Source organism: Thalassophryne amazonica, chromosome 9 (assembly GCF_902500255.1).
Source record: "Thalassophryne amazonica chromosome 9, fThaAma1.1, whole genome shotgun sequence".
Classification (NCBI taxonomy): domain Eukaryota; kingdom Metazoa; phylum Chordata; class Actinopteri; order Batrachoidiformes; family Batrachoididae; genus Thalassophryne; species Thalassophryne amazonica.
This window is the reverse complement of record NC_047111.1, coordinates 111,123,030-111,149,902: the sequence shown is the minus strand read 5'-3', so window position 1 is coordinate 111,149,902 and position 26,873 is coordinate 111,123,030. Positions and strand designations below refer to the sequence as shown.

At 41.2% G+C, this 26,873-nt stretch overlaps 1 protein-coding gene across 1 annotated transcript in view; it reads left to right on the top strand.

Annotated features, from left to right (window-relative positions):
* Positions 1-227: 227 nt before the first annotated feature.
* LOC117518002 (protein NLRC3-like) overlaps positions 228-26,873 on the top strand; it is a 39,824-nt gene continuing 13,178 nt past the window's right edge. The window contains exons 1-2 of the mRNA XM_034179116.1: positions 228-516; positions 6,538-6,634. Of these exons, the coding sequence (XP_034035007.1) occupies positions 282-516; positions 6,538-6,634 (332 nt within the window). The 5' untranslated portion in view covers positions 228-281. The remainder of the gene's footprint in view (positions 517-6,537; positions 6,635-26,873) is intronic.

Sequence of the window (26,873 nt, the reverse complement as noted above, 5' to 3'; positions counted from 1 at the left end):
AGATGTGGACTTGCCGCTTCTGAAGAGCAGCGAATCAAAGAACCAACAAGCCAGCAGATCGAAGCATTGCTTCATTGGCTCACGCTTCGTTCCGACAAATGCCCTCAAAAACAACGGCCGCTCTGAAGGACTGATAAGGGAATTGTTAAGCAAAAAGGCTATTGATATCGGTGGATCGAATCATTTCTTAACGATACCTGAAAAGAACCGGTTCTCGATACCCAACCCTAGTCTTCACCCTGACAAATGTTGTTCTTCATGTTATTTGCTTCGTTGCAGACATGTTCCAGCAGTTGGTCATTAAAGAAGAAATGCTGCTTGAACAGCAGGAGTTGAATCTGAGTTTTGACCAGAAGGATGCTAAACAGGAACAAGTGGAAGTCTGGAAAAGTAACAAGGGACAGCAGCTTCACTGGCTGGAGACTGAGAAGACCAAGCTTCATGTTACCCGTGTCCCTGTGAAGACTGAAAATGATGATGAAATACCACAGTCATCACAGGTTCTTCAGAACTCAGGTATGAATTGATCAAAGCTCTGAAATGTCTGTTAGTGGGAGCAGGTGTTCCACTGCTATGAAACTATTTAATTACTCTCAATATGGAAAAGGAATTCTCCTGACCACATATAGGAAAAATCGACCCAGGATGCATTGCATCAACATTTGGGACCTCGTGTACAAAGGCATGCGTAAGCACAAAAATATCCAGATATATCAAGGTGTGCGTACGCATGATTCCAAGCATGTTCCTTTTTCACACCCCTATTTAAATGTGCAATTGTATGTAAATTGTGGGAACTGGGAATCCCCTGTCCGTCAGATTGGTCAACATGAACACAGAAAAGAAAGTACACAGAGTGTGAGCTGCAGATGGCACACAGGGATAGTTTATTTTTGTACGATGTCAAATGAAATAAATGTGCACCGGTAAAAAAAAAACAAAACAAAAACAAAGCACATGTATGTGTGAGGCCACTGTGAGCTCAGAGCAGCGCACACACACTGAAGTATTAAAAAGATTAGGTACGCCGACTGACAGTGTGACATTCACAAGTGTTTATTGACGAATACTGAGCACAGGGAGACAATCAGGGGCCTGTTAAGAAGCTCAGCAGCTTTAGTTTCACCATCAAGAAAAAGAAAAGACATTAATAATAAAAACATATTTGAATGCACACATGCCCAAATGTGCCTGCACTGGTTTTCATTCAGAACAATTATGCAAATTTCCTTACTAAGCAGTCACCAATCGTGCACCATGCCAGCTTCTAGCCTATTCCCAACCCAGTGCATTTGTGCATCACATCTGATTTGAACATTGCTGGAATGAAAATGTTTATTAACAAAAACAAATTCATCATATGATGGCGCATTCATAGCAATATGTGTGCAGTCAACAACTCCGTTACGTTAGGGAAACCTGCTCTCGCTGGCCACCAACTACTTGGCCACCAGCCTGCCTTATTACCTAAAAATCTAATTCCACTGATTTTTTTTTTTTCTTCAGTACTTTGTACTTATTTCTTGTCCCTAAATTCCCCATCCCAGCTTTTCTTTTTTTTTAATAGTTACAGGCCTGAAACACAGAAATAGATGTATTAATAATTCCTTCTTTATGTTCTCTAATGTCATATACCAACACAGAGCAGAGTAGCTACCTAAACTCTGTAAGGGAGTTAGAGTATCTCGTCAATAGTTTTACATCCTCTTTGAAGACAACTTTGGATGCTGTAGCTCCTCTGAAAAAGAGAGCTTTAAATCAGAAGTGTCTGACTCCGTGGTATAACTCACAAACTCGTAGCTTAAAGCAGATAACCCGTAAGTTGGAGAGGAAATGGCGTCTCACTAATTTAGAAGATCTTCACTTAGCCTGGAAAAAGAGTTTGTTGCTCTATAAAAAAGCCCTCCGTAAAGCTAGGACATCTTTCTACTCATCACTAATTGAAGAAAATAAGAATAACCTCAGGTTTCTTTTCAGCACTGTAGCCAGGCTGACAAAGAGTCAGAGCTCTATTGAGCTGAGTATTCCATTAACTTTAACTAGTAATGACTTCATGACTTTCTTTGCTAACAAAATTTTGACTATTAGAGAAAAAATTACTCATAACCATCCCAAAGATGTATCGTTATCTTTGGCTGCTTTCAGTGATGCCGGTATTTGGTTAGACTCTTTCTCTCCGATTGTTCTGTCTGAGTTATTTTCATTAGTTACTTCATCCAAACCATCAACATGTTTATTAGACCCCATTCCTGCCAGGCTGCTCAAGGAAGTCCTACCATTATTTAATGCTTCAATCTTAAATATGATCAATCTATCTTTGTTAGTTGGTTATGTACCACAGGCCTTTAAGGTGACAGTAATTAAACCATTACTTAAAAAGCCATCACTTGACCCAGCTATCTTAGCTAATTATAGGCCAATCTCCAACCTTCCTTTTCTCTCAAAGATTCTTGAGAGGGTAGTTGTAAAACAGCTAACTGATCACCTGCAGAGGAATGGTCTATTTGAAGAGTTTCAGTCAGGTTTTAGAATTCATCATAGTACAGAAACAGCATTAGTGAAGGTTACAAATGATCTTCTTATGGCTTCGGACAGTGGACTTATCTCTGTGCTTGTTCTGTTGGACCTCAGTGCTGCTTTTGATACTGTTGACCATAAAATTTTATTACAGAGATTAGAGCATGTCATAGGTATTAAAGGCACTGCGCTGCGGTGGTTTGAATCATATTTGTCTAATAGATTACAGTTTGTTCATGTAAATGGGGAATCTTCTTCACAGACTAAAGTTAATTATGGAGTTCCACAAGGTTCTGTGCTAGGACCAATTTTATTCACTTTATACATGCTTCCCTTAGGCAGTATTATTAGACGGTATTGCTTAAATTTTCATTGTTACGCAGATGATACCCAGCTTTATCTATCCATGAAGCCAGAGGATACACACCAATTAGCTAAACTGCAGGATTGTCTTACAGACATAAAGACATGGATGACCTCTAATTTCCTGCTTTTAAACTCAGATAAAACTGAAGTTATTGTACTTGGCCCCACAAATCTTAGAAGCATGGTGTCTAACCAGATCGTTACTCTGGATGGCATTTCCCTGATCTCTAGTAATACTGTGAGAAATCTTGGAGTCATTTTTGATCAGGATATGTCATTCAAAGCGCATATTAAACAAATATGTAGGACTGCCTTTTTGCATTTACGCAATATCTCTAAAATCAGAAAGGTCTTGTCTCAGAGTGATGCTGAAAAACTAATTCATGCATTTATTTCCTCTAGCCTGGACTATTGTAATTCAAAGCCTTCAGTTGGTTCAGAATGCTGCAGCTAGAGTACTGACGGGGACTAGCAGGAGAGAGCATATCTCACCCGTGTTGGCCTCTCTTCATTGGCTTCCTGTTAATTCTAGAATAGAATTTAAAATTCTTCTTCTTACTTATAAGGTTTTGAATAATCAGGTCCCATCTTATCTTAGGGACCTCGTAGTACCATATTACCCCATTAGAGCGCTTCGCTCTCAGACTGCGGGCTTACTTGTAGTTCCTAGGGTTTGTAAGAGTAGAATGGGAGGCAGAGCCTTCAGCTTTCAGGCTCCTCTCCTGTGGAACCAGCTCCCAATTCAGATCAGGGAGACAGATACCCTCTCTACTTTTAGGCTTAAAACTTTCCTTTTCGCTAAGGCTTATAGTTAGGGCTGGATCGGGTGACCCTGGACCATCCCTTGGTTATGCTGCTTTAGATGTAGATTGTGGTGGAGTTCCCATGATGCACTGTTTCTTTCTATTTTTGCTCCGTATGCATCACTCTGCATTTAATCATTAGTGATCGATTTCTGCCCCCCTTCACGGCATGTCTTTTTCCTGGTTTTTTCCCTCAGCCCCAACCAGTCTCAGCAGAAGACTGCCCCTCCCTGAGCCTGGTTCTGCTGGAGGTTTCTTCCTGTTAAAAGGGAGTTTTTCCTTCCCACTGTGGCCAAGTGCTTGCTCATAGGGGGTCGTTTTGACCGTTGGGGTTTTTCATAATTATTGTATGGCCTTGCCTTACAATATGGAGCGCCTTGGGGCAACTGTTTGTTGTGATTTGGCGCTATATAAGAAAAAAGTTGATTGATTGATTGATAATAAATGAAATGAAGTTTACCAAACAAATTACGAAATATCTTTGGTTCTTTCCACTGATGGGGAATAACAGTGTTACTGATGGTTCCACAGTCACAATGCCATTACCCTTACTGACAGTAAAATGTGGCGCGTCAACATAATTATGCTCATTGAAGCAGTTTTCATCCGACCAGGCTTCCCAGCTACAGCTGAGCTGCAAAGCTTTTCTTTTTTTCCTTTGACCACCACAAATTCCACTCAAATCCAGCATATATGTCTATAAACTGCATAGATCACCAAGAAATTTGCTTTTTAGAAGGCTCAAGCAACACACAAGGGACATTAAAGTGCTCTTGTGCCTCCTGGTAAATTTCTTTAGATGCACAACAATCTCTCAGAACTTTGTGATCTGATGAAGGATGTTATGAGCCCCAATAAGACAACCAGCCGTGCATCCCACTGTACCTCTGGACATGTTAATCTGATTTAGAATAATTGCATAATTCTGATAAAGCACATCGCATGTTGCTGTTTACATGACCACTTGAATAACCAGATAATTCCAGTAATCACATAATGTGCAGGCAAATGGGTCCATTGTTTTATACAGTGGTATGTAAACGTTTAGGCACCCTTGACAATTTCCATGATTTTCCTTTATAAATCATTGGTTGTTTGCATCAGCAATTTCAGTTAAATATATCATATAGCAGACAAACAGTGATATTTGAGAAGTGAAATTAAGTTTATAGGATTTACAGAAAGTATGCAATAATTCTTATTACATTTTTTAATTAATACATCAATATTTAGTAGATACTCCTTTTGCAGAAATAACAGCCTCTAAACACTTCCTGTAGCTTCCAGTGAGAGTCTGGATTCTGGTTGAAGGTATTTTGGACCATCTATATAAACCATCTCTAGTTCAGTCAGGTTTGTTGGTTTCTGAGCATGGACAGCCCGCTTAAAATCACACCACAGATTTTCAATAATATTCAGGTCTGGGGACTGAGATGGCCATTCCAGAACGTTGTACTCGTTCCTCTGCATGAATTCCTTAGTAGATTTTGAGCAGTGTTTAGGGCCCTTGTCTTGTTGAAAGATCCAGCCCTGGTGCAACTTTAACTTTGTCATTGATTTTATTTATTTATTTTTTTTAACGTTCTTAAGAATCTGCTGATATTGACTGGAATCCATCTGACCCTCAACTTTAACAAGATTCCCAGTACCTGCACTGGCCACACAGCATGATGGAACCACCTCCAAATTTTACTATAGGTAGCAAGTATTTTTCTTGGAATGCTGTGTTCTTTTTCTGCCTTGCATACTGCCCCTTGTTATGACCAAATAACTCAATTTTAGTTTCATCAGTCCACAGCACCTTATTTCAGAATGAAGCTGGCTTGTCCAAATGTGCTTTAGCAAACCTCAAGCGACTGTGTTTGTGCCGTGTACACAGAAAAGGCTTCCTTTGCATTACTCTCTCATCCAGCATCTCCTTGTGCAAAGTGCGCTGTATAGTTGAATGATGCACAGAGACACTATCTGCAGCAATATCATGTTGTAGGTCTTTGGAGCAGGTCTGTGGGTTGACTATGACTGTTCTCACCATCCTTCATTTAAGCTTATGAGATTTTTCTTGGCCTGCCACTTTGTGCCTTAACTAGTACTGTGCCTGCGGTCTTCCATTTCCTCATTGTGTTCCTTACAGTGGAAACTGACAGCTGAAATCTCTGAGATAGCGTTTTGTATCCTTCCCCTAAACCATGTTGAACAATCTTTGGTTTCATATCATTTGAGAGTTGTTTTGAGGCTCCCATGTTGCCACTCATTAGAGATGCAAGGAGAAACATTTGCAAATGGCTACCTTAAATATCCTTTCTCGTGATTGGATTCACCTTTGTAAGGAGGTCAAGGGTCAGTGAGCTTACCAAACCAGTTTTGTGTTCCAATAATTAGTGCTAAATGTATTCAAATCAATAAAATGACAAGGGTGCCCAAATTTATGCACCTGCCTAATTTTGTTTAAACAATTATTGCACACTTTCTGTAAATACTAAAAACTTTATTTCACTTCTCAAATATCAGTGTGTTTGTCTGCTATATGATATATTCAACTGAAATTTCTGATCCAGACAACCAATGACTTATCAAAGAAAATCATTAAAATTATCAGGGGTGCCCAAACATTTGCATACAACTGTATTTTCAATACACTGGGATTTAAAAAAAAAAAAGTTCCTGCATTTCTCCCGGGGAAGTTTAGAGTTCAGAGATGTTCCATGAACTATGCAACGGGAACAAACATTCAGGTTAAGCACACTGTGGGGAAAAAAACGATCTGAACCTGAGATGCGGTAATGAAGAGTTTGCGACACGGAGGAATGCTGGGAAATCCTGTGTGACAGCATGTTGATGTATTTGTGTGAAGGTGTGGACTCTGCTAAGGATCTGTGTGAGGACACAGAGGAGGGACCCTCGAAATCCAGTCTGTGTGGGGCCCGTGAGATCCAGATCAAAGCTCAGAGGTGAGACGAGGATCTGAAACTGACTGTTGACTTGGAATGGGTATTGACAAGATTTTATCTATCGATTCCGCTTATTGATCCAATTCCTTATCAGTTGCCTTATCAACACTTCTTGTGAATTTTCTGTGTGCTAAAAGTAGGCTTTACAGGTTTTCTATTTCAGCAGCATTTTATTGTCTTACAGTAAATAAGTATAAAATTGGTCACTGGATTCTTGAACTCTGGACATAAATAGAAATAAACAAAATATGTAGTTTTTGTCAAAAGCATTTCCTTTCAGGTATAAACGAGACACGTCAAGATCAATGTTTCATATAGAATGGAGGATGACTCATTTTTGGAGGAAAAATGATTGGGTCAGTGGTGTATATGGTTTGGGTCAGTTGTGTATATACACCTTTGGAAAAAGGTGTCATTCGAGTTAAAATGGTGATTTGCTTTGAAGTTATTAATTCCGACCGAAATCTATCTTTCCAACTTTACTCGGTAGAGAGCCACACAGCTTTTTGAGCTGTGCAGTTGTCCCACAAAACAGAGGATATTATCATTATTATTTCCTTTACATGATGGAAAACTTCAGTTTATGCACCAGCAAAGCGGGTCCTGCTCACGCCAGAGAACCATCACGTAAAACTCTGGTGTGGAACGGAGAACGATTCTTTTTTTTTTTTTTTTTTTTTTTTGCAATATTTTATTTATCAGTTTTGAAATTTACAGAGAACAAAAGAAAACTGACAAACACAAGTCCCTCTCCGTCCCTCCCCTGCTCACTTGAGGAAAAAAAAAAATCAAACAATAAGTAGTACATAATAAATAATTATTAAATTATTATTATTATGCTCCAAAGAAAGACCACTGCTCTAATTTTGAAACAAAAAAAAGACATGACATATCTTTACATATCTTTAGTAGGGCCAACTGATTTACAGAGTTGTACCTATGTAATCTAAGTAAGGTCACCAGATTTTAAGAAAGGTTTTGTATGACTTTCTCAAATTGTATGTTATTTCAGTGATTCTCAACCGGGGTGCCGTGGGCAATTATCAAATATCACCATTATCGGGTGTATGTGCTGTAATAGTGTGGCAGATGATGTAATGCTCTTTTATTCCAGTAGATGGCAGCAAAGCGCTATACTATAGTATAATAGACATACTTGCGCACCTAGCGTTGTGCGTCTCCATGGTTACGGGTTACTGACTACAGCGTGAATCTCTGCTGCTCACGGAGCATGGCTCCTCTGGGGAAGGACAAACCGCATTGGCTGTGGAGGTGTGCGGGGAAGGCGTCCTGACCTCCGTTGATGTCACCGTGGTCATACTTGGGCCTTCTCGCTCACAACTGGGTTCACTGAAGGCAGCCTCTGCGCTCCGTGAATATTAGAGTGGCAGATTTTTGTGAATAAAAGTCTCGACATGTCTAAAAAACACTTGAGATTAGGGCTGTCACAATTGTTACTGTATTCGTCAATCGCGATTATTTTTCATATTCACGATTACTGTGAATTATTTATTATCTGACGTCATTGCGCTGCAGCCTCGCTCTCGTTTTAAGGCGGGACAATAACATGGAGGCTGAAGAGCGATCCGTCCCGCCGTTTGGATAAGATGGCCGATTAAAACAGTGGCCGTCTTCTTCAAAAGCCGTCTAAAATGCGGTGCTGTGTGTGTGTGTGTGTGTGTGTGTGTGTGTGTGTGTGTGTGTGTGTGTGTGTGTGTCAACAGGCTGCAGACTGCGAGGGAGGGGGTGCGTGAGGGAGATTCCTGAATGCAGGCGTGACACGTTACAGTCTGAGAACCATCAGTGCGCAGCGAGCGCGGAGCAGAAAGAGGATTTTAACCCGAGTAAACATGTTAACAAAACCAAAACATGAAGCTGCTTTTACTTCTCTCTGAACTTTCTCTAAAGGTGTGATTCTGCCGTTACCATCCTGTTCACACCATGTGCGCGTCGTATGCTGAATTTATGAGATGAAATAAACGGTCAGATATCTTTAAAAACATATTTAAAAAATGAGAATATATGAATGAACTGAGCCACAAAAAAAAAAAAAACCCTGACATGGAGAAGCTGTGGTGATGTTCAGATGCACAGATCACAGAAAGCAGGTGAGAACTCTGAACTTTAACAGCTGTTACTTTCCAAAGGTATTTATTTGTTCAATATGGGCTTAATGCAGTGTTTAAGCACAAAACGTGACTGAGGAGAAACAATTTCAGAAATGCAGCAGAAACAACCACAATTCAGAAAAAGTTGGGACTGTATGTAAAATGAAGATAAAAATAAAAATGTTGCACTATTCCCAGTTTCTCCACTCACAGAAGCCAAACGTTCTTCCAGAGTTGTGTAATTATACTACAATAGTAGAATATAAAGAAGGGAAAAAAAATAGACAATATATTCGTCAATCGCAATTATTTGTCTGACAATCGTCTCCAGAAATTCCTAATCGTGACAGCCCTACTTGAGATCAGAGCGCAAAATGCTTGAGGATTTTCGAAATGCGGTGTTTTCTGTATCGATTTTCTATTGCGATAATTGGGTTTTGCGCAAAACCAGAGGTAATAGAATTATAATATTATTTTGGTTGGTGGTGTGCCGCAGGATTTTTTTAAATATAAAAAGGGTGCCGCGGCTCAAAAAAGGTTGAAAATCACTGTTATTTTTTTTCTAACGGCACACAGTTGTTCAACTCAGCATACCATCTTGTTAGGGACGGGGGGAATCACACTTCCATGTAACAGTAATACATTTTCTACCCACTGCCAAAGCTATTTCTAGAAATTTATTTTGTATTTTGTTTAATGGTTCTTTGTTTAATTGGAAATTTTGCAAAAAGTTCTGGATCCATCGGAATTGAAATTTTGGTCATGTTAGACAAGGTGTTGCACAAGTCGAGCCAGAAATGTCTGATTTTAACACATGACCAAGTACAATGTACAGAGGAACCAGTTTCTGTTGCACGTCGAAAACATACATCAGAAAGTTCTGGGTTAGACCTGTGGATTTTTTCTCGAGTCAGGTACAACTGGTGGAGAAAGTTATAGTGGATAAGTCTGTACCGTGAATTTGTTGTGGCTGACGTGCTGTCCTGACATAGATTAGACCACAGGTCCTCTTCAATTGTAATGTTTAAGTCTGATTCCCACCTTATTTTAGATTTATACAATGCTGGTTTAGGACATTGTTTTATCAACACAGAGTACACTTTAGAGATGAGTTTACTCAACACACCATTATATAACAGTTTTTCAAGCTCCGTAAGGTTAGGTGGTGCCATATTTATACCCAAAGTGCTGCCAAGGAATGACCGTAATTGAAGATAGCAAAAAGTTTTGTCTGACAGGTTGTATTTGTCTTTCAGTTGTTGAAAAGCCATCAAAGTTCCTTTCTCAAAGCAGTCCTCCAGGATATGTATTCCATTTTGATGCCAGGTGTCCAGGATCTTGTTGTTTACAGTCAGTAGAATGAGATGATTTTGTTTCAGGGGTGATTTTGGGGACATTCCAGTTTTTTTTATCCAATACATCTATGTATGTCATACCATAATTTAATGAGATGTAACAGAATTGGGTTATCACTGACTTCAGATAGAGTTTTTAAATCGTACTTATAAACAAAATCACAATAAGAATCATCTTTCAAAGACTGAAATGCAATTTGAACCCAAGAAGGAACAGTTTTGCCTTCAAATAAGGAAAAAATAAATCGCATTTGAGCGGCAAAGTAGTATTTTTTAAAATTAGGTAGTTGAAGCTCTCCTGACTTATAATCCCAAGATAACATTTCTAAAGACCTCCTAGCCCCTTTACCATTCCATATGAACTGTCTCACAGCTTTAAGAGATTTAAAGAAAGCTTGTGGTAAAGGTATGAGGAGTGATTGAAAGAGATACTGCATCCTTGGTAGGATGTTCATTTTAATGCAGGTAATTCTTCCAATCAAGGTAATGGGTACGCTAGACCATCTGTGCAGGTTTTCTTCAGTTTTTTTAATACATGGGGCCTAATTCAATTTATAGAGATTAAGGTTGTCATCCAGAGTTATGCCCAAGTATCTTATGCTTGAAGCCCATTTAAATGCGGAAATTAATTTACATGCCGAGTAATCAGATGTTGTAAGTGGAATAATTTCACTTTTATCATAATTTACCTTATAGCCTGAAATAGTTCCATATGAATCAAGTAAATGTTGTAGCCGAATAAGGGATTGGGATGGGTCTGTTATATACAGCATAATATTATCAGCTAATAAGTTAATTTTGTGGACTGTCCAACCAACCACAAAGCCCTTTATGGCAGGATCCTGTCTGATTGCCTCCGCCAGGGGTTCAGTTGCAAGTAGGAGCAAACTTGGAGATAAAGGGCAGCCCTGGCGGGACGATCTATTCAAGGGAAATGCCAAGGATATCTGCCCATTAGCTGTAATTCCTGCTTTTGGGTTATAATAGTGTTCTTACCCAATCAATAAAATTTTCCCCAAATCCAAATTTTTCCAGTACCTTGAACAGGTATGGCCACTCCAGCCTATCAAAGGCTTTCTTTGCGTCCAACGCCACAGCCACAGTTGGTTTAGATTTAGCAAGGTGAATTATGTTGAACAGTCTACACAGGTTATTGGCTGATGTGTGTTTCTGGATAAAGCCACTTTGATCTGGATTAATTATTTTTGGAAGAATATTACTAAGTCTGTTTGCTAACAATTTGGAAATCAGTTTATAATCTGTGTTAAGTAGTGAAATAGGCCTGTAAGAGGCACATTTCACTGGATCTTTATTTTTCTTTTGTATAACTGTAATTATGGCTGTCGTAAAAGATTCGGGCAATGTATGTGTTTTGGCTGATAAATTAATTACGTCCATAATCAAAGGAATGAGCTGGTCTTTAAATTCTTTATAAAATTCAGGAGGGAATCCATCCTCTCCTGGTGCTTTGTTAGACTGCAGTGAACACAAGGTTTTGTTGATTTCTGCTTGAGTGAAGGGGAGCTCCAAATTATTTCGGTCAATTTTTGAGAGTTCAGTTGTAGATAAAAATTTGTCAATGTATGTCAAATCATCTGGAAGTTCTGACTTATATAATTTGGAATAAAACATTTTAATGTATTGTTTATCTCAGTTGGATTATATGAGATTGTTCCCATTTCAGTTTCAATAGCATTAATTGTCCCTCTGCCTTCAGTTGCCATGACAAAATTTTATGTGCCTTCTCTCACAATTCATAATATCTTTTAGTTTTTAAAATAGCTCTTTCAATTTTGTAGGTATTTAATGTGTTATATTGAAGTTTTTTCTGGACTAACTATTGGTAGGTGTCATCTGAACCATTTCTTTGAAATTCTTTTTCCAACTGTGAAATGTCTTTTTCAAGATTTTCAGTGTCTTCTGTATATTTCTTTTTTAGGCCTTTGGTATAGGAAATAATTTGTCCCCTTAGGTAGGCTTTCCCACAAAATAAAGCAATTTGGAGAGCAGGCACTGTTTGTTTCACAGAAAAACTTGATTTGATCTCTTACAAATGTACAAAAGTCAGTTCTCTGTAAAAGGGTGGGGTTTAAGCGCCACTTATAGGTATTTCTTGGTAGAGCCGGGAACAGGATGGATAGAGTTAATGGTGAGTGATCAGACATAATTCTGGATAAATATTCGGAATCCAGTACTCTGTGGAATAATTGAGAGGACATCAGAAATAAATCAATTCTAGAATGGGAGGCATGGCGGGATGAATAAAAGGAATAGTCACGCATTTGAGGGTGCGTCCGTCTCCAAATATCCATTGGGTTTAAAGCTTTCATAAATGTATGAGTGGTAATAGCTGCTTTCGATCTGATAATAGTTTTAGATGATTTGTCCAAAGCAGGGTCTAAACAAAAGTTGAAGTCACCCCCTATTAGTACATTGTGTTGTCCACTTGCAACCTTTACAAAAATATCTTGCATAAATTTTACATCATCGTTATTCAGAGCGTATAAATTGAGGGACCATTTTTCTGAAAACATTTTACAGTTAGTCAGAACATAGCGCCCTGATGGATCAATAGTAGTGTCAGTAATTTCAAAAGGTACATTCTTGTTTACCAAAATAGCCACTCCTCTTGATTTTGAATTAAATGATGAAGATATCACCTGTCCAACCCACTCTCGTTTTAATTTTTTGTGTTCTTGGGGGGTAAGGTGAGTTTCTTGGATGAAAGCTATGTCTGTTTTTAGCTTTTTCAGATATGCCAAAATCCTTTTTCTTTTAATTGGCCCGTTTAAACCATTAACATTAAAACTAACAAACTTCAATATTCTGTCCATTCAAATCTGCTGGTATATAAGCTTTTATAGCAGATAAACATAAGATCTAAACAAAATGAGTTAGTGGAGCATTGTATATAGAAAACAAAACAAACAGATAATGTCCCCAAAACAAAAACAGTGAGCACAAAACCCTGTAGCACCATCTCCGAACGTATGGCACAAATCTCCTCATCTGGAATGGTCTTATTTTATTGTGGACAGTCTAAGGCACACCTGTGCACTAATCATGGTGTCTAATCAGCATCTTGATATGGCACACCTGTGAGGTGGGATGAATTATCTCAGCAAAGGAGAAGTGCTCACTATCACAGATTTAGACTGGTTTGTGAACAATATTTGAGGGAAATGGTGATATTGTGTATGTGGAAAAGTTTTCGATCTTTGAGTTCATCTCATACAAAATGGGAGCAAAACCAAAAGTGTTGCGTTTATATTTTTGTTGAGTGTAGTTTCAGGCTTAGCCATGTTGCCTCAATGCTCAATGCTGCTTCATAGCGTCAAGCAGTTCAACATAGAGAAATGAGTTTCCCGATAAACACCCTCAAAAACGGCGGCCGCTCTGATATAATGTGAACTGAAGAACCAATAAGGCAGGGGTGGCTAAGTTCGGTCCTCGAGAGCCACCTTCCTGACACTCTTAGTTGTCTCCCTGCTGCAACACCTGAATCCAATGAAAGACTCGTTAGTAGACTTTTAATGAGCCTTTCATTAGATTCAGGTGTGTTGGAGCAGGGAGACAACTAAGAGTGTCAGGAATGTGGCTCTCAAGGACCGAACTTGGCCACCCCTGCAATAAGGGAATCGTTAAGTATAGAGCTGAAACAACTAATTGGGTTAATCGATTAAAATAGATTATTAAAATAGTTGTCAACTAATTTAGTCATCGATTAGTTGCTAAATAACTTTGTTTTACCACAAATGTTTCGTTTCTTCTATATAATCAACCGAGCTTTGCTTTGAATCTTGAACCAATGGAGTGCTTCGTGCTGCTGCTTCGTTGGTTTCATTTGTTTTATTTCGCTTTATCTTAATTTTTCTCCACTAAAACCCTAAAGAGCATATGTCTGTGAGGAATATTTACATTTTTTATGTTAAACTGACCTGTTATGATCTTCTGAAACAGTTGATAGATGTACGTATGTATTATGCTAACGCCGATGCTAATGTGTTAGCATGCCTATGGTGTTTTCAATGTTAAAGTTAGCATTAAGCTGCTGGCATTTCAGCATGTTTGTGCATTTGTTTTCTTTATAATAATTAATGGCTCAGCGTTGTCATAAGAGAGTCAAATGTATTACAAGTTATAATATTTTTTAATTTATTTTTATTTATATATTAATAATAACAACAATAATAGTAATAACTAATAATGCTACAATACAACTTTAGAGAAAGAGACATGAGTCACATGTGTCATTGTGAAATGACCACATAGTTTACAAGTTATACAGAGAATGTTGCACATATGAGTCAGGCTACAGTTTTATGGTTAACTGGTTATGCTAATTGCTCATTTGCAGCAACAAAAATAACACTGTTTTTCACCATATATTTTATAACATATGTTTCAGTGTTGTTTTATGGCAACTCGACATTTTGATGAAGCAATATCATTTGAAATAATTATTTTGTCCTTTATTATAAACTGTTTTATTCTTTATTATTTTATATTTCAATAGCCAAGGGACATTTGACGATTTGTTGATTTTCAAGTATTTTAAGTTTTCAAATAATCTGTTGTTAGTGATGGAAGGAGAGAAAAATTGTTTCCCTGGCACATTTTGAAAAAATTCCTCGCTAATCCGATTAATCGTGTCGAAAGCCCATCAGATTCATCGATAATCCAAATAATCGTTTGTTGCAGCCCTAGTTAAGTAAAAAGGCTGTTGATGTTGGTGGATCGAATAATTTATCGATTCTTAATAGGAACCGGTTTCTGATACCCATCCCTACTGTTGACTATGTCAGAGCTCAGCACTCACATCGCTGCACCTTTGTTTTGTTTTTGTTTTTTTGGGGTGGTACTTGTGCTTTTTTTAAGTCTGAGGAAGCCGTGGTGCGAGCGTCCTCTGTGGAGTGGTTTACCCTGTAGGCAAACTGGTGGTGGTGGTCCAGAGTGGGAGGCAGACAGGCTCTGATGTGCTGAGAGACCAGTCTTTCAAAGCACTTCATGACCATGGGCGTAAGTGCAACAGGCCAGTAGTCATTTATGCTCTCCACTGCTGACTTCTTTGGGACTGGAATGATGGTGGAGGATTTGAGGCAGAGTGGAATCGCTGTATTTGTTGGTGATTTGACATTCGAGAATGAAGATCTGTTTAAATCAGAATTTCTTTCATCTGGTCATTAATATTGGAGTATATACACTTTTTAAAATGAAAACTGATTCATATTTGCTTTTCCACAAACTCTGATGATGTGAACAGTATTCAGTCAGGTCCCAAGTAAAAATGGAAAAAATCATATTCATGGTAGGGCTGAAATGATTAACTCAAATAATTTGATCACAAAAAATTTTGGAGGCAAAGAATTTGCCTTGAGGCTTTGTTGAATTCTGGTCACCAAACTCCTACTAAAAATGTCTCTGCAATCACTCGTGGCCTGCTCAGCTCTGGTATCATTGTTCCACACAAACTGTTATTGTTGACACACAGTACATTCAGACTTGAGGTGGCTTGATGGCGGACAGTCAAGAAAATGTCCATAAGCAGCAGAAAATGTCCAACGTTTGGTCTCAGAAAACATGACCCACTTTCCATACCTGGGCAGCCATGTGTCATCATGACATAGATGATGAGATCCAGCACTAACTCAACTGCAGGAACTGCCTTCCGCTGGCTTTGCACCTGTGTTTTCAACCACAGAGACCTTTGACATGAGACAAAAACTCCTTGTCTGCAAAGCTATTGTCGTGGCAACATTTCTGTACAGGTCTGAGAGCTAGACCAGCTACTGACGCCACCTGAAGATCCTCGAGATATTCCACCAATGCTGCATAGGGCTGCAGCAATCGGTTATTTTTAGTAATCGAGTATTCTATCGATTATTCTCGCGGTTAATCGAGTAATTGGATAAAAAGTACTTTTGCGTTTTTAAACAACAATCAATAGTCCAGGGCTGTTCCTAAGCAGTGGCACAATGTCCCTGTGCCAAAGTCTTGACATTTTGCTGAAGTGGTGATGGGATGTGGCTTTCTGTTGTTGTTTTTTTCTCCAACTTATAAAATTTAACCATTTTAAGTTTTTCTATTATTATTTTTAATCCCTCTTTCACAGAATTTGCCTCGATCATTTTTTGTAATTGAATTATTCGAGTAATCGTTTCAGCCCTAACGCTGCATGAGGAATATTCCCCGCATCCAGTGAGATGACTACTGTGGCAACGTCAGCATCCTGGATGAATCCAAGCTGCAGATCATTGAGTGTGTCATTATCAAAAGCCAGGTTCGGTGGGTGGGTCTGATTGTTGGGATGGATGACAGACGACTTCCCAAACAGACCTGCTGTCCGCTTGAACAGAGGCCTTAACAAAAAAAGGGGACAAACAGCACAGAGAAGAAGGACCAAGATCCAGACCATTGAAAACTTCCAGCAGCAACCATGTACAGTGTTTGTCAGAAACAGTGCACATCAAGACTGGGCCTGTCCAGTCATTGCCACATCCACCACGCTGTCCAGGAGTCAATCAAGAGACACTGGATAATTGCCACAACGCCTGAGAAAATAAGCAGCTCATAACTTTTAACTTCCACACAAAATGAAACTGTCTGGAACACCACCACACCGTTCCCAGAGATATGATTTAATAAACTGAGGTGAGCCTGTTAGCTTAGGTGGTTCAGACTAGAAGAGAAGGGTGTGTCTAGGTTTTTCATCACACACAGAATCACTCATCACTCCACCTCTTTATGCATTAAAGAGTTCATCGTTACAATGACCAGTTTAGCTGCTGTTAATGGCCCGGACCCACTGGGGAGATGATTAATTGTGCATGAACTGAGTTTACAAATTCGGGCGTTTGTTGTCAAAATTGGCCAAAAATGACAAAGTTCTCAGTATGAATCACAGATATATCAATAATGTATAGCGAATATATGACAAACGCAGATATTTCAGGAATAAAAGCCAATGCGATTGCGGACGCTCCCCCATGAGGGGTACAACTGGTAAAATGTTGTTGACTGTATTGCAAACATTGCGGACATATAATGCATGTATAGAGGAAACGGGTCGGACGCATTGCGACTATCACGGATGTATTGAGAATACATTGTGCACGTGTTGCGGAAACAGCGGGTTTATTGCGCATGCGCGGCATCTGCGTTGCGGTCATAAAGGAAGCGCACCAACACCAGTGACATGTCTACACGAACGAAGCCGAGCAGGAAGAGGCAGAAGGCTGCTGCTACAGAAGAAAGAGCTCCATCTTCCACCCCACCTCCTCCAGCAACAGATACGAGGGCTGTCCGTAAAGTATAGGTCCTTTTTATTTTTTTCAAAAACTATATGGATTTCATTCATATGTTTTTACGTCAGACATGCTTGAACCCTCGTGCGCATGCGTGAGTTTTTCCACGCCTGTCAGTGACGTCATTCGCCTGTGAGCACTCCTTGTGGGAGGAGTCGTCCAGCCCCTCGTCGGAATTCCTTTGTCTGAGAAGTTGCTGAGAGACTGGCGCTTTGTTTGATCAAAATTTTTCCTAAACCTGTGAGACACATCGAAGTGGACATGGTTCGAAAAATTAAGCTGGTCTTCAGTGAAAATTTTAACAGCTGATGAGAGATTTTGAGGTGATTCTGTCGCTTTAAGGACTTTTCACGGTGCGAGACGTCTCGCAGCGCTCTCAGGCGGCGTCATCAGCCTGTTTCAAGCTTAAAACCTCCACATTTCAGGCTCTGTTGATCCAGGACGTCGTGAGAGAACAGAGAAGTTTCAGAAGAAGTCGGTTTCAGCATTTTATCCGGATATTCCACTGTTAAAGGAGATTTTTTTTAATGAAAGACGTGCGGGCGGATTGCAGCGTCGGCTCGCAGCCGCCGCGACGCTCCGCCACAGGAAAAACACCTCTGTTGGAAGACTTGAGGAAAAGTTGGAACATCTCCAGCTGATAAACAATTTCTCATATACTCACTCCACTAAAAGCCGCCTGGATTTTACAAATGGTTATCAACACGGAATGCTTCCTTGACACCTCTCTCAAACCATTTCTTCTCTCTGGCTAAGATTTTAACTTCCTTGTCCTCAAACGTGTGGTTAGTGTCTTTCAGGTGGAGATGAACTGCAGACTGAGGTCCACTGGCGACCTCTCTGCGGTGCTGGTATAGCCTCTTGTTTAAGGTTGCTTAGTCTCACCTATGTAGTGTTCATTACAGTTTTCCTGACATCTGATATAATACGCTACATTGCTCTGTTTGTAACTAGGGATCCTGTCCTTAGGGTGAACTAACTTCTGTCTCAAGGTGTTAACCGGTTTAAAGTAAACTGGGATTTTGTGCTGTCTGAAGATCCTCTGTAGTTTTTCCCCTACTCCTGCTAAATAATGGAGAGACACTCCTCTTGTCTCCGTCTCCTGTCTATCTGGTCTGTTTGTTTTCTGGGACTTCTGCACTTTGTCCAGGGACCATCGTGGGTACCCACATACTGTGAGGGCTTTCCGTACAAGTTGTTGTTCTTTAGCCCTTCCCTCTGCAGTTGTGGGCACCTGTAGGGCTCTGTGTTGAAGAGTCCTGATCACCCCGAGCTTGTGTTCAAGGGGGTGGTTTGAGCCAAAGAGCAGATATTGGTCAGTGTGAGTGGGTTTTCTGTAAACCTCTGTCTGGAGCTGCCTGTTCTCTCCAATCGTAACATCACAGTCCAAGAAGGCTAAATGGTTGTTTCTGGCATCCTCACGTGTGAACTTGATATTGGAATCCACCGAATTTGTGTTCTGTAAAGTCCTCGACCTCCTGTTGCTTGATTTTAACCCGTGTCATCGACATATCTGAACCAGTGACTGGGAGAGATGCCCGTGAACGACGTCAAAGCTGTCTTCTCCACTTGCTCCATGTACAGATTGGCCACAATGGGGGATACCGGAGACCCCATCGCACAACCATGGATCTGCCTGTAGTAATTCCCCCTAAACAGGAAATACGTGGCGTTAAGCCAGATCTGTAAGAGTTGGCAGATGTGGTCTGGTGTGAGTTTGGTCCTTTCAGGTAGAGACACAGCCTCCAGCAGTCTCTGCCAGTGACACCATAGTTTCATCTGCCTCCAGCTGCAGGTCCTTGATCTTGTTCACAAAATCTTGTGTGTTCTCCACATGGTCTGAGTTACCCACTAAAGGAGCCAAAATCCACTTGAGGTGCTTGGCCAAATTGTATCTGATGGAATCTGTGCTACATACAGTGCTGAGTGGCACGTCCTGTTTGTGGATTTTGGGCAGTCCATAGATGCATGGAGTGGTGTCCCCCAGGTACAGTCTGTAGTATGTCTGCCTGTCGATGAGTCCCTCTTTCTCCAAAATCTTAGCCAGAGAGAAGAAATGGTTTGAGAGAGGTGTCAAGGAAGCATTCTTTGTAAAACAGTTGAAACCCAGCCTCAACCGGGAGGCGGGTCTCAGACACGCTTTGGCCCCTGTTTGCAATGGGGTACTCAGGTCAAAGCAGTTTCAGTCTTTTGTTCATGGTAATGAGTCATTCACGTCATCAGGAGAGTCGTCAAGGGAGCCATCAAGGGAGGCTTCCATCCCATCATTAGGAGAGTGCTAACTAGCGCACAATAGGTGCTAATTAGAGCTATTGTTTAGTCACTAGCCTATAGCAGTGGGCCTCTCGGTAGGAGGTGTCTGGTTAGGTTAAAAACTCCAGCTTTTGTTGGCTTCTGGTTTATTCTTCTCTACAAGAGTCAAGACAGAAGTCAAACTACCAGAGCAAGAATTTTAGCTGAGGAAGCTTCTGTGATTTGAAGCGAAACGTCCTCACGTCAAGCAACCCAGTCCAGTCGAAGATTCAAGCTTCTCTACTATGGAAACCACCTGGACAACTGAGAGCCTACACAGAAACATTGTACCTATGATGAAAATTACAGACCTCTCTCATCTTTCTAAGTAGGAGAACTTGCGCAGTCAGGAACTGACTAAATACTTTTTTGCCACACGGTAGGCCCCGTTCTTCCACCCTGTCCCCTGAAGCTGCTGCTGTCGATGAGGTCCTGGAAGTCATTCCAAGTCGTAGTAATGCCGGAGACGCATCTGATACACTTCCTACTGTTGGCAGGGGGACGGGCAGGGGAACAAAGAGCAAGGAGAAAGCGGCAGACCAACAGCCAGAGAGGAAGCCGAGGAAGAACTTCACCCTCCCACCAGAACAAGAGGATGCTGTGTTTGGCTGAAGGAAAATGAGCTGCTGTGGAGAAGGGGGCACAGGCTATTCAAGGACATGAACAGGAAGAAGGCCTTGTGGGAAGAGAAAGGGGGGGAGCTGGACATGTCCTCTGAACATCTGCAGGGCTGGTGGAGGGGGATGCATACCTGGTATGTGAAGCTGCACAAGGTTAAGTCTGGGCCGGCTGCGAAGAAGCTCACAGACAGGGAGAAATATGTGCTGCAGACGTGTTCCTGCTATGAGGGACAACTGAGACACCGGTCATCTGCACCCATGAAACCCGTAAGTAATGTTGTGCAAATTGTTTTTCATTTTATTTTTAATTGCTATTTATTTTATTTTGTTGTCTTTCTTAATTTATTGCCTTTATAATGCATCACCATGGAATTTCAATAAATCTGTTTATACATACAGCTGCCTCATGACGTGGACCGTGACGCTGCAGAAGCTGCTTTTGAGGCTGGATCAGAGGTTGAGAGTGTCCTCACTGACACAGCCGACCGAGATGAGGAGGTGGAGACTGAAGGGCTGCTCTCCAACATAGAGAAGACTGCTGTACAGGCCTCAAACGTGCATTCAACAGCAGAGTTGGCACCAGCTGTTCGACTAAGAGGAGGCGCCAGGATGCTGAGGAAGAGGAGTGCTTGAGGGAGATCCGGGACAGCATGAAGGTCAACACCCAGCTGCTGTCCCAGCTTGTTGGCGAGGAGTCATCCTCACCCAGGGAGCCCTTCATCACCTAGGTGTCAGACACGCTGAGAAGACTCCCCGATCATCAGTACAACGCCATGATGCGGAAGATCACCTCCCTTCTGCAAAACCTCAATGCCACCCACTCTTCCTCATCTGCCGAGCTCCCCCCCATTCAACCTGCAACACCCAGACCGAGGCAGTCCCAGTCTGCACCTCCTGAGGGCGTGTACCAGCCGTACCAGCAGCCACAGCCATCTGCCTTCCTCCAGTACCAGCCATTACAGCGGTTCCAGCAGCCACAGCCACCTGCCTTCCCCCAGTACCAGCCAGCACAGTCCCTGCAACCAAGTAACAGTTGTGCCACTGACCAGCCAAGACGTTCAGCAGACACTTTGTCACAAGTGTTGGAGTCGACACATGACATCTTGGATGGCTCCTTGAACCTGTCGCTCAGTGGATTGGGGGATGTCAGTTTGCCGTCCATGAGGTCCCTCAACACACCTCCTGCTCCACTGCCTTCAACTCGCAATTCCACAGCCACAGGGAGAGACCACTCAGTAGATTCATGGGCTATATTATGACAGTTCACTTGTTTATTTCATGTCTTAAGTATTACCTTATAATGTCACTTTTGAACAAATTAAAAGAAAGCGTTTGTTTAACTTTGATTTCTGTACCTCTTTGTTGTGACTTCCTAATTAGACCTATATTAATGAAAGAGAATAAATTTTGAACATGATATAACAGTGATGCAAACTTGAAATGCTATGTTTCATAGTCCATTAACAGAAATTTAATAGAAAATATTTTAAGTCATAATATACTTTGTTGTAAAGTAGGGTTAGGACTGTCTTTACTTGGGGACTGTCTTTACACCAAGTCTAGCATTCTGGCCTGCCAGGCTATGGAACCAGCAGGTGAATTGCACCAGTGCTTGATGAGGTTGCGCTGCATCTTGCCTTCTTTTAAAGCTCTGTTGGGTGCTTGGACTTCCACAGTGTCGGCAAGGTTTTGGCTCCTTCTCCATTCTCCAGGCTCCATTTGTCCATTTTGCAGCTGACGGTCCAAAAGCCTGTTCTGCATCACTGGGTAGCGGGTATGCATCAGGTTGTGGAGCACAGTACAAGCCTTCACTATGAGCCTGACCGTTTCAGCATGCTGTTGCATGGTGGTGAGCAGTACCTGGAATCTATTGACCATAATACCAAAGGCATTCTCCACCACTCTTCGTGCCTTTGACAATCTGTAGTTGTAGATATGCTCTTCCCTGGTCAGCTTCTTGCTGCTATGTCTTCATCAGGTTTGTTCTTAGGGAGAAAGCGTCATCACCCACAGTGAAGTAGGGAACATCTTGTGTATGTCATTGGGCAGGGGGTCTGGACATGGCCAACCAATGATGATGTCTAGATCTTGCTTCAGCTCACTGGTTGTAGATTTGGGCGTCTGATACAGCACCATTTCCTGATACATCAGCCCAGAGGAACTTGTAGTCGGAACTGACCATGCCAAACAGTATGATGCTGAAGAAGCCCTTGTAGTTGTACTATTCCAACCCTGTGTTGGGGGGAGCTTTGCATGCCACATGCTTGCCATCAATGGCACCAATGGTGTTGGGAAGTTCCAACTCTGCAGCCAGTCATCAGCAATTTGCCGCTATTCTTCGGTGGTGGGGCAAGTCATAAGCTCATCAAAGTACTCCTCCACTATGGCCTCACGTACCTCTCTGACAACTTTGCTGATGGTGTGGCACCCTCCAGGTATACTGCATGTCCCTGTATTTTGTATCAGAGGCCAGGTGGCGCAGGGTTACTTTGACCTTGAGACCAGGCTCTAAGTTACGTCTGAAGTTGGTTGGTTCCTTGGTGGGAGTGAGCCGGTTCACCAATTGGTCAAACATGGATGGGGGCATTCTCATGAAGTTGTGAAAGGCACATGGAGCTCCACCGTCAGCTTATTGTACATACCCGGGTCCAGTCTTCTTCCAACCCATGGTCTCACCCAAACAGTTCTTTGTGTTCTTCATCACCTTCTCCACCTCTGGAGCAATTGCTGGACCTGGACAAGTTGATTATGTTGTTGGATGGGAGCAACTATCACACTACATCTTTGGGCATCCATAACTACATCTGTAATTCTCCACAGCTGGACCGACAATGACTGGCAAATATGTGTTTGCAAATTGTTTGCAAATCAGATGCAAAGCAGACGGAATTCAAACGCTTTATCCATGGCCAGTCTGCATTTCCTACAAATTGTTTTTTTTTTCCATGATGTAGACGTGATTGGCACGCTATATATCTGTTTTACACACTGTTCCAGTCCGCTGGCAAGCTGCAATACCGGATATACAGTGCATAGATTATGTATTGCATATGTAAAGCGGATGTCATCCGCAACCAAAAGTTTGTGCAGCTCAAAAATCCTGGCAACGGAAAATCGTGCCTCTGCGGATAATTGCGGAAGTGTGCGGATGTTGGCCGACTCACGCAAGCATGTTTCACGGATATTGCGGATGTTTAGTGAATATAAACCAATTCTGTGCGCAACTCATACGCAAATCTTCCTCAACGCCAGTGGGACCGTGCCTTAACATCGTGACTCAGAAATGGGCTTCATATCGGCTGTTCAGGGTCTTGATAGGAAACGTATGGGTGATGTCATGCAGGCTTTATCCAAAACACAGTAATTACAGTCTGTGGTTTAGTCTCACACTGTTCAAATGTCTCTTGGATAGTCTTCTCCAAAAGACAACAAATGCTGGAAAGTCGCAGCTTTGAAGGAACTTCTCAGGGCTCTTACAGAAATTTAGAGTAGGAAGGCACGAGATATCAGGGGCAGGGGGCTTCCATTCAAGTACCAACCCCCCACCCCTACCTTGTTGGAAAGAAGCTCCATCATTTTTCTTTTTTCCAGTATCAATGGAAGTCATTTGCTGCAACTTCAGCTTTACATCTCTCTCATATATCATCTTCAACTGCTTATTTGGGATTGACTCGCAGGGGCAACAGCTCCAGCAGGGGACCCCAAACTTCCCTTTCCCGGGCCACATTCATCACCTCTGTCTGTGGGATGTAGAGGCATTCCCAGGCCAGTGTGGAGATATCTCGCCACCTAGTCCTAGGCCTGCTTGGTCCACTGGCTGCTCTCCACCTAACAGACGAAGTGAAAAGATGCGCACTTTAATGGAATAAAGTTTAACTATTCATAACATGTTTTTATTCGGACTCGATCAGAGTTTTCATCTGTTTGTCAACAGGGTACCCAGCAGTTTGTTCAATGTGGCTTTTGCCAAAAAGGGGCACTCCACAGACCAGTTTTTCACAGGTTCTGTGCATGTGCGGCCCGCTCACTGACTCATGATTTTGCTGGTGCTTATGGTCCATGAAAGCTCCACATAAATAAATAATTACCTGGGAAAAATCTGCATGATGGCGCAGCTACTTTGCTCCACTACTGAGGAAAAATCCTGTTTCTGAAGGTTATTTTTCTCTTCTTCAGTTAGTGTGGAATAATGTCTTTGCTGTTTAATTTGCTCTTTCTTTTCATTACAACCCCAATTCCAGTGAAGTTGGGACGTTTTGTAAAATGTAAATAAAAACACAATAATGTGCAAATCCTCAACCTATATTCAGTTGAATACACCACAAAGACAAGATATTTAATAAAAAAGAAATAACTGGTGCAGCACAGAAATAAGTGGAAAAAGTCTTTAATAAGGTGCTGAAAAAAAAATGTTCAAAGGGACTGACGTTTCGATGTGAGAGTCACATCTTCCTCAGAGTCCTGCACAAACAGATGGTACAGCATAAATACTAATAAGAAGCAGGTGCTTTCAAAAGGGCATAACCATCATTAGATTCTGAGTACGGATTGCCGTTATAAAACGGCAATCCGTACTCAGAATTTAACTTATGCCATAGCAAGGCACTACAAACAGGCCGGTCATGGCTCTCCAGCATCTTTAAAATTTGGGGGGGATTGAGAGAATTATAGTTCCACCCAGAGGTGGTGACATCATCAAAAAACTTATGTAGAGAAGCATTTTGGATTTATACTTTAGGCACTTTGGAAACTTTTGGTTTAAATGAAGATCTAAAATTTTCTTGTTTTCTTTAATAATTGTTTTTTGGTTTTAGTCATGTGTGTTTTGGGACAGTGTGTTTCTGATCATGAATTGATTACTAATTGAGTGAGTGTTGTGCCCTTTGAGTGATGGTTATGCCCTTTTGAAAGCACCTGCTTCTTATTAGTATTTAAGCTGTACCATCTCTGTTTGTGCAGGACTCTGAGGAAGATGTGACTCTCACATCGAAACGTCAGTACCTTTGAACATTTTTTTTCAGCACCTTATTAAAGACTTTTTCCACTTATTTCTGTGCTGCACCAGTCATTTCTTTTTTTACAAATTGGTCCTGTCTGGTTGCACCAGATTTGTTTGTGCTGTGCAGAAGCATGGTGAACTCTTTGTCTTTGCTTTACAAGATATTTAATGTTCAAACTGATAAACTTTATTGTTTATGTGCAAATATTTGCGCATTTTGAAATGGATGCCTGCAACACATTTAAAAAAAGCTGGGACAGTGGTATGTTTACCACTGTGTTACATCACCTTTTCTTCTAACAACACTCAGTAAGCATTTGGGAACTGGGGAGAGTAATTGTTGAAGCTTTGTAGGTGGAATTCTTTCCCATTCTTGCTTGATGTATGACTTCAATTGTTCAACAGTCCGGGGTCTCCGTTGTCATATTTTGCGCTTCATAATGCACCACATTTTCAATGGTCGACAGGTCTGGCCTGCAGGCAGGCCAATCTAGTACCTGCAGTCTTTTATTACGAAGCCACCCTGTTGTAACACGTACAGAATATGGCTTGGCATTGTCTTGCTGAAATAAGCAGGGACGTCCCTGAAAAAGACGTTGCTTGGATGGCAGCATGTGTTGCTCCAAAACCTGGATGTACCTTTCAGCATTGATGGTGCCATCACAGATGTGTAAGTTGCCCATGCCATGAGCACTAACACACCCACACACCATCACAGATGCTGGCTTTTGAACTTTGCGCTGGTAACAATCTAGATGGTCTTTTTTCTCTTTTGTCTGGAGAACACGACATCCATGATTTCCAAAAACAATTTGAAATGTCGACTCATCAGACCACAGCACACTTTTTCACTTTGTGTCTGTCCATTTCAAATAAGCTCGGGCCCAGAGAAGGCGGCGGCGTGTCTAGATGTTGTTGATGTTTGGCTTTCGCTTTGCATGGTAGAGTTTTAACTTGACGTTTTAACTTTAATGCAGTGCCGCCTGAGGGATCAAAGGTCACAGGCATTCAGTGTTAGTTTTTGGTCTTGCAGCGTACGTGTAGAAAGTTCTCCAGATTCTCTGAATTTTCTGATTGTATTATGGACTGTAGATGATGGAATCCCTAAATTCCTTGCAATTGAACATTGAGAAACATTGGTCTTAAACTGTTGGACTATTTTTTCACAGTTGTTGACAAAGTGGTGATCCTCAACCCATCTTTGCTTGTGAACAGCTGAGCCTTTTGGGGATGCTCCTTTTATACCCAGTCATGACACTCACCTTTTTCCAATTAACCTGTTCACCTGTGGAATGTTCCAAATAGGTGTTCTTTGAGCATTCATCAGCTTTTCCAGTCTTTTGTTGCCCCTGTCCCACCTTTTTTGAAATGTGTTGCAGGCATCCATTTAAAAATGAGCAAATATTTGAACAAAAACAAAAAAGTGTCAGTTTGAACATTAAATATCTTGTCTTTGAGGTCCTTTCAATTGAATACAGGTTGAAGAGAATTTGCAAATCATTGTACAAGTATTATCGTAGACACCCTCTCTACTTTTAAGATTAGGCTTAAAACTTTCCTT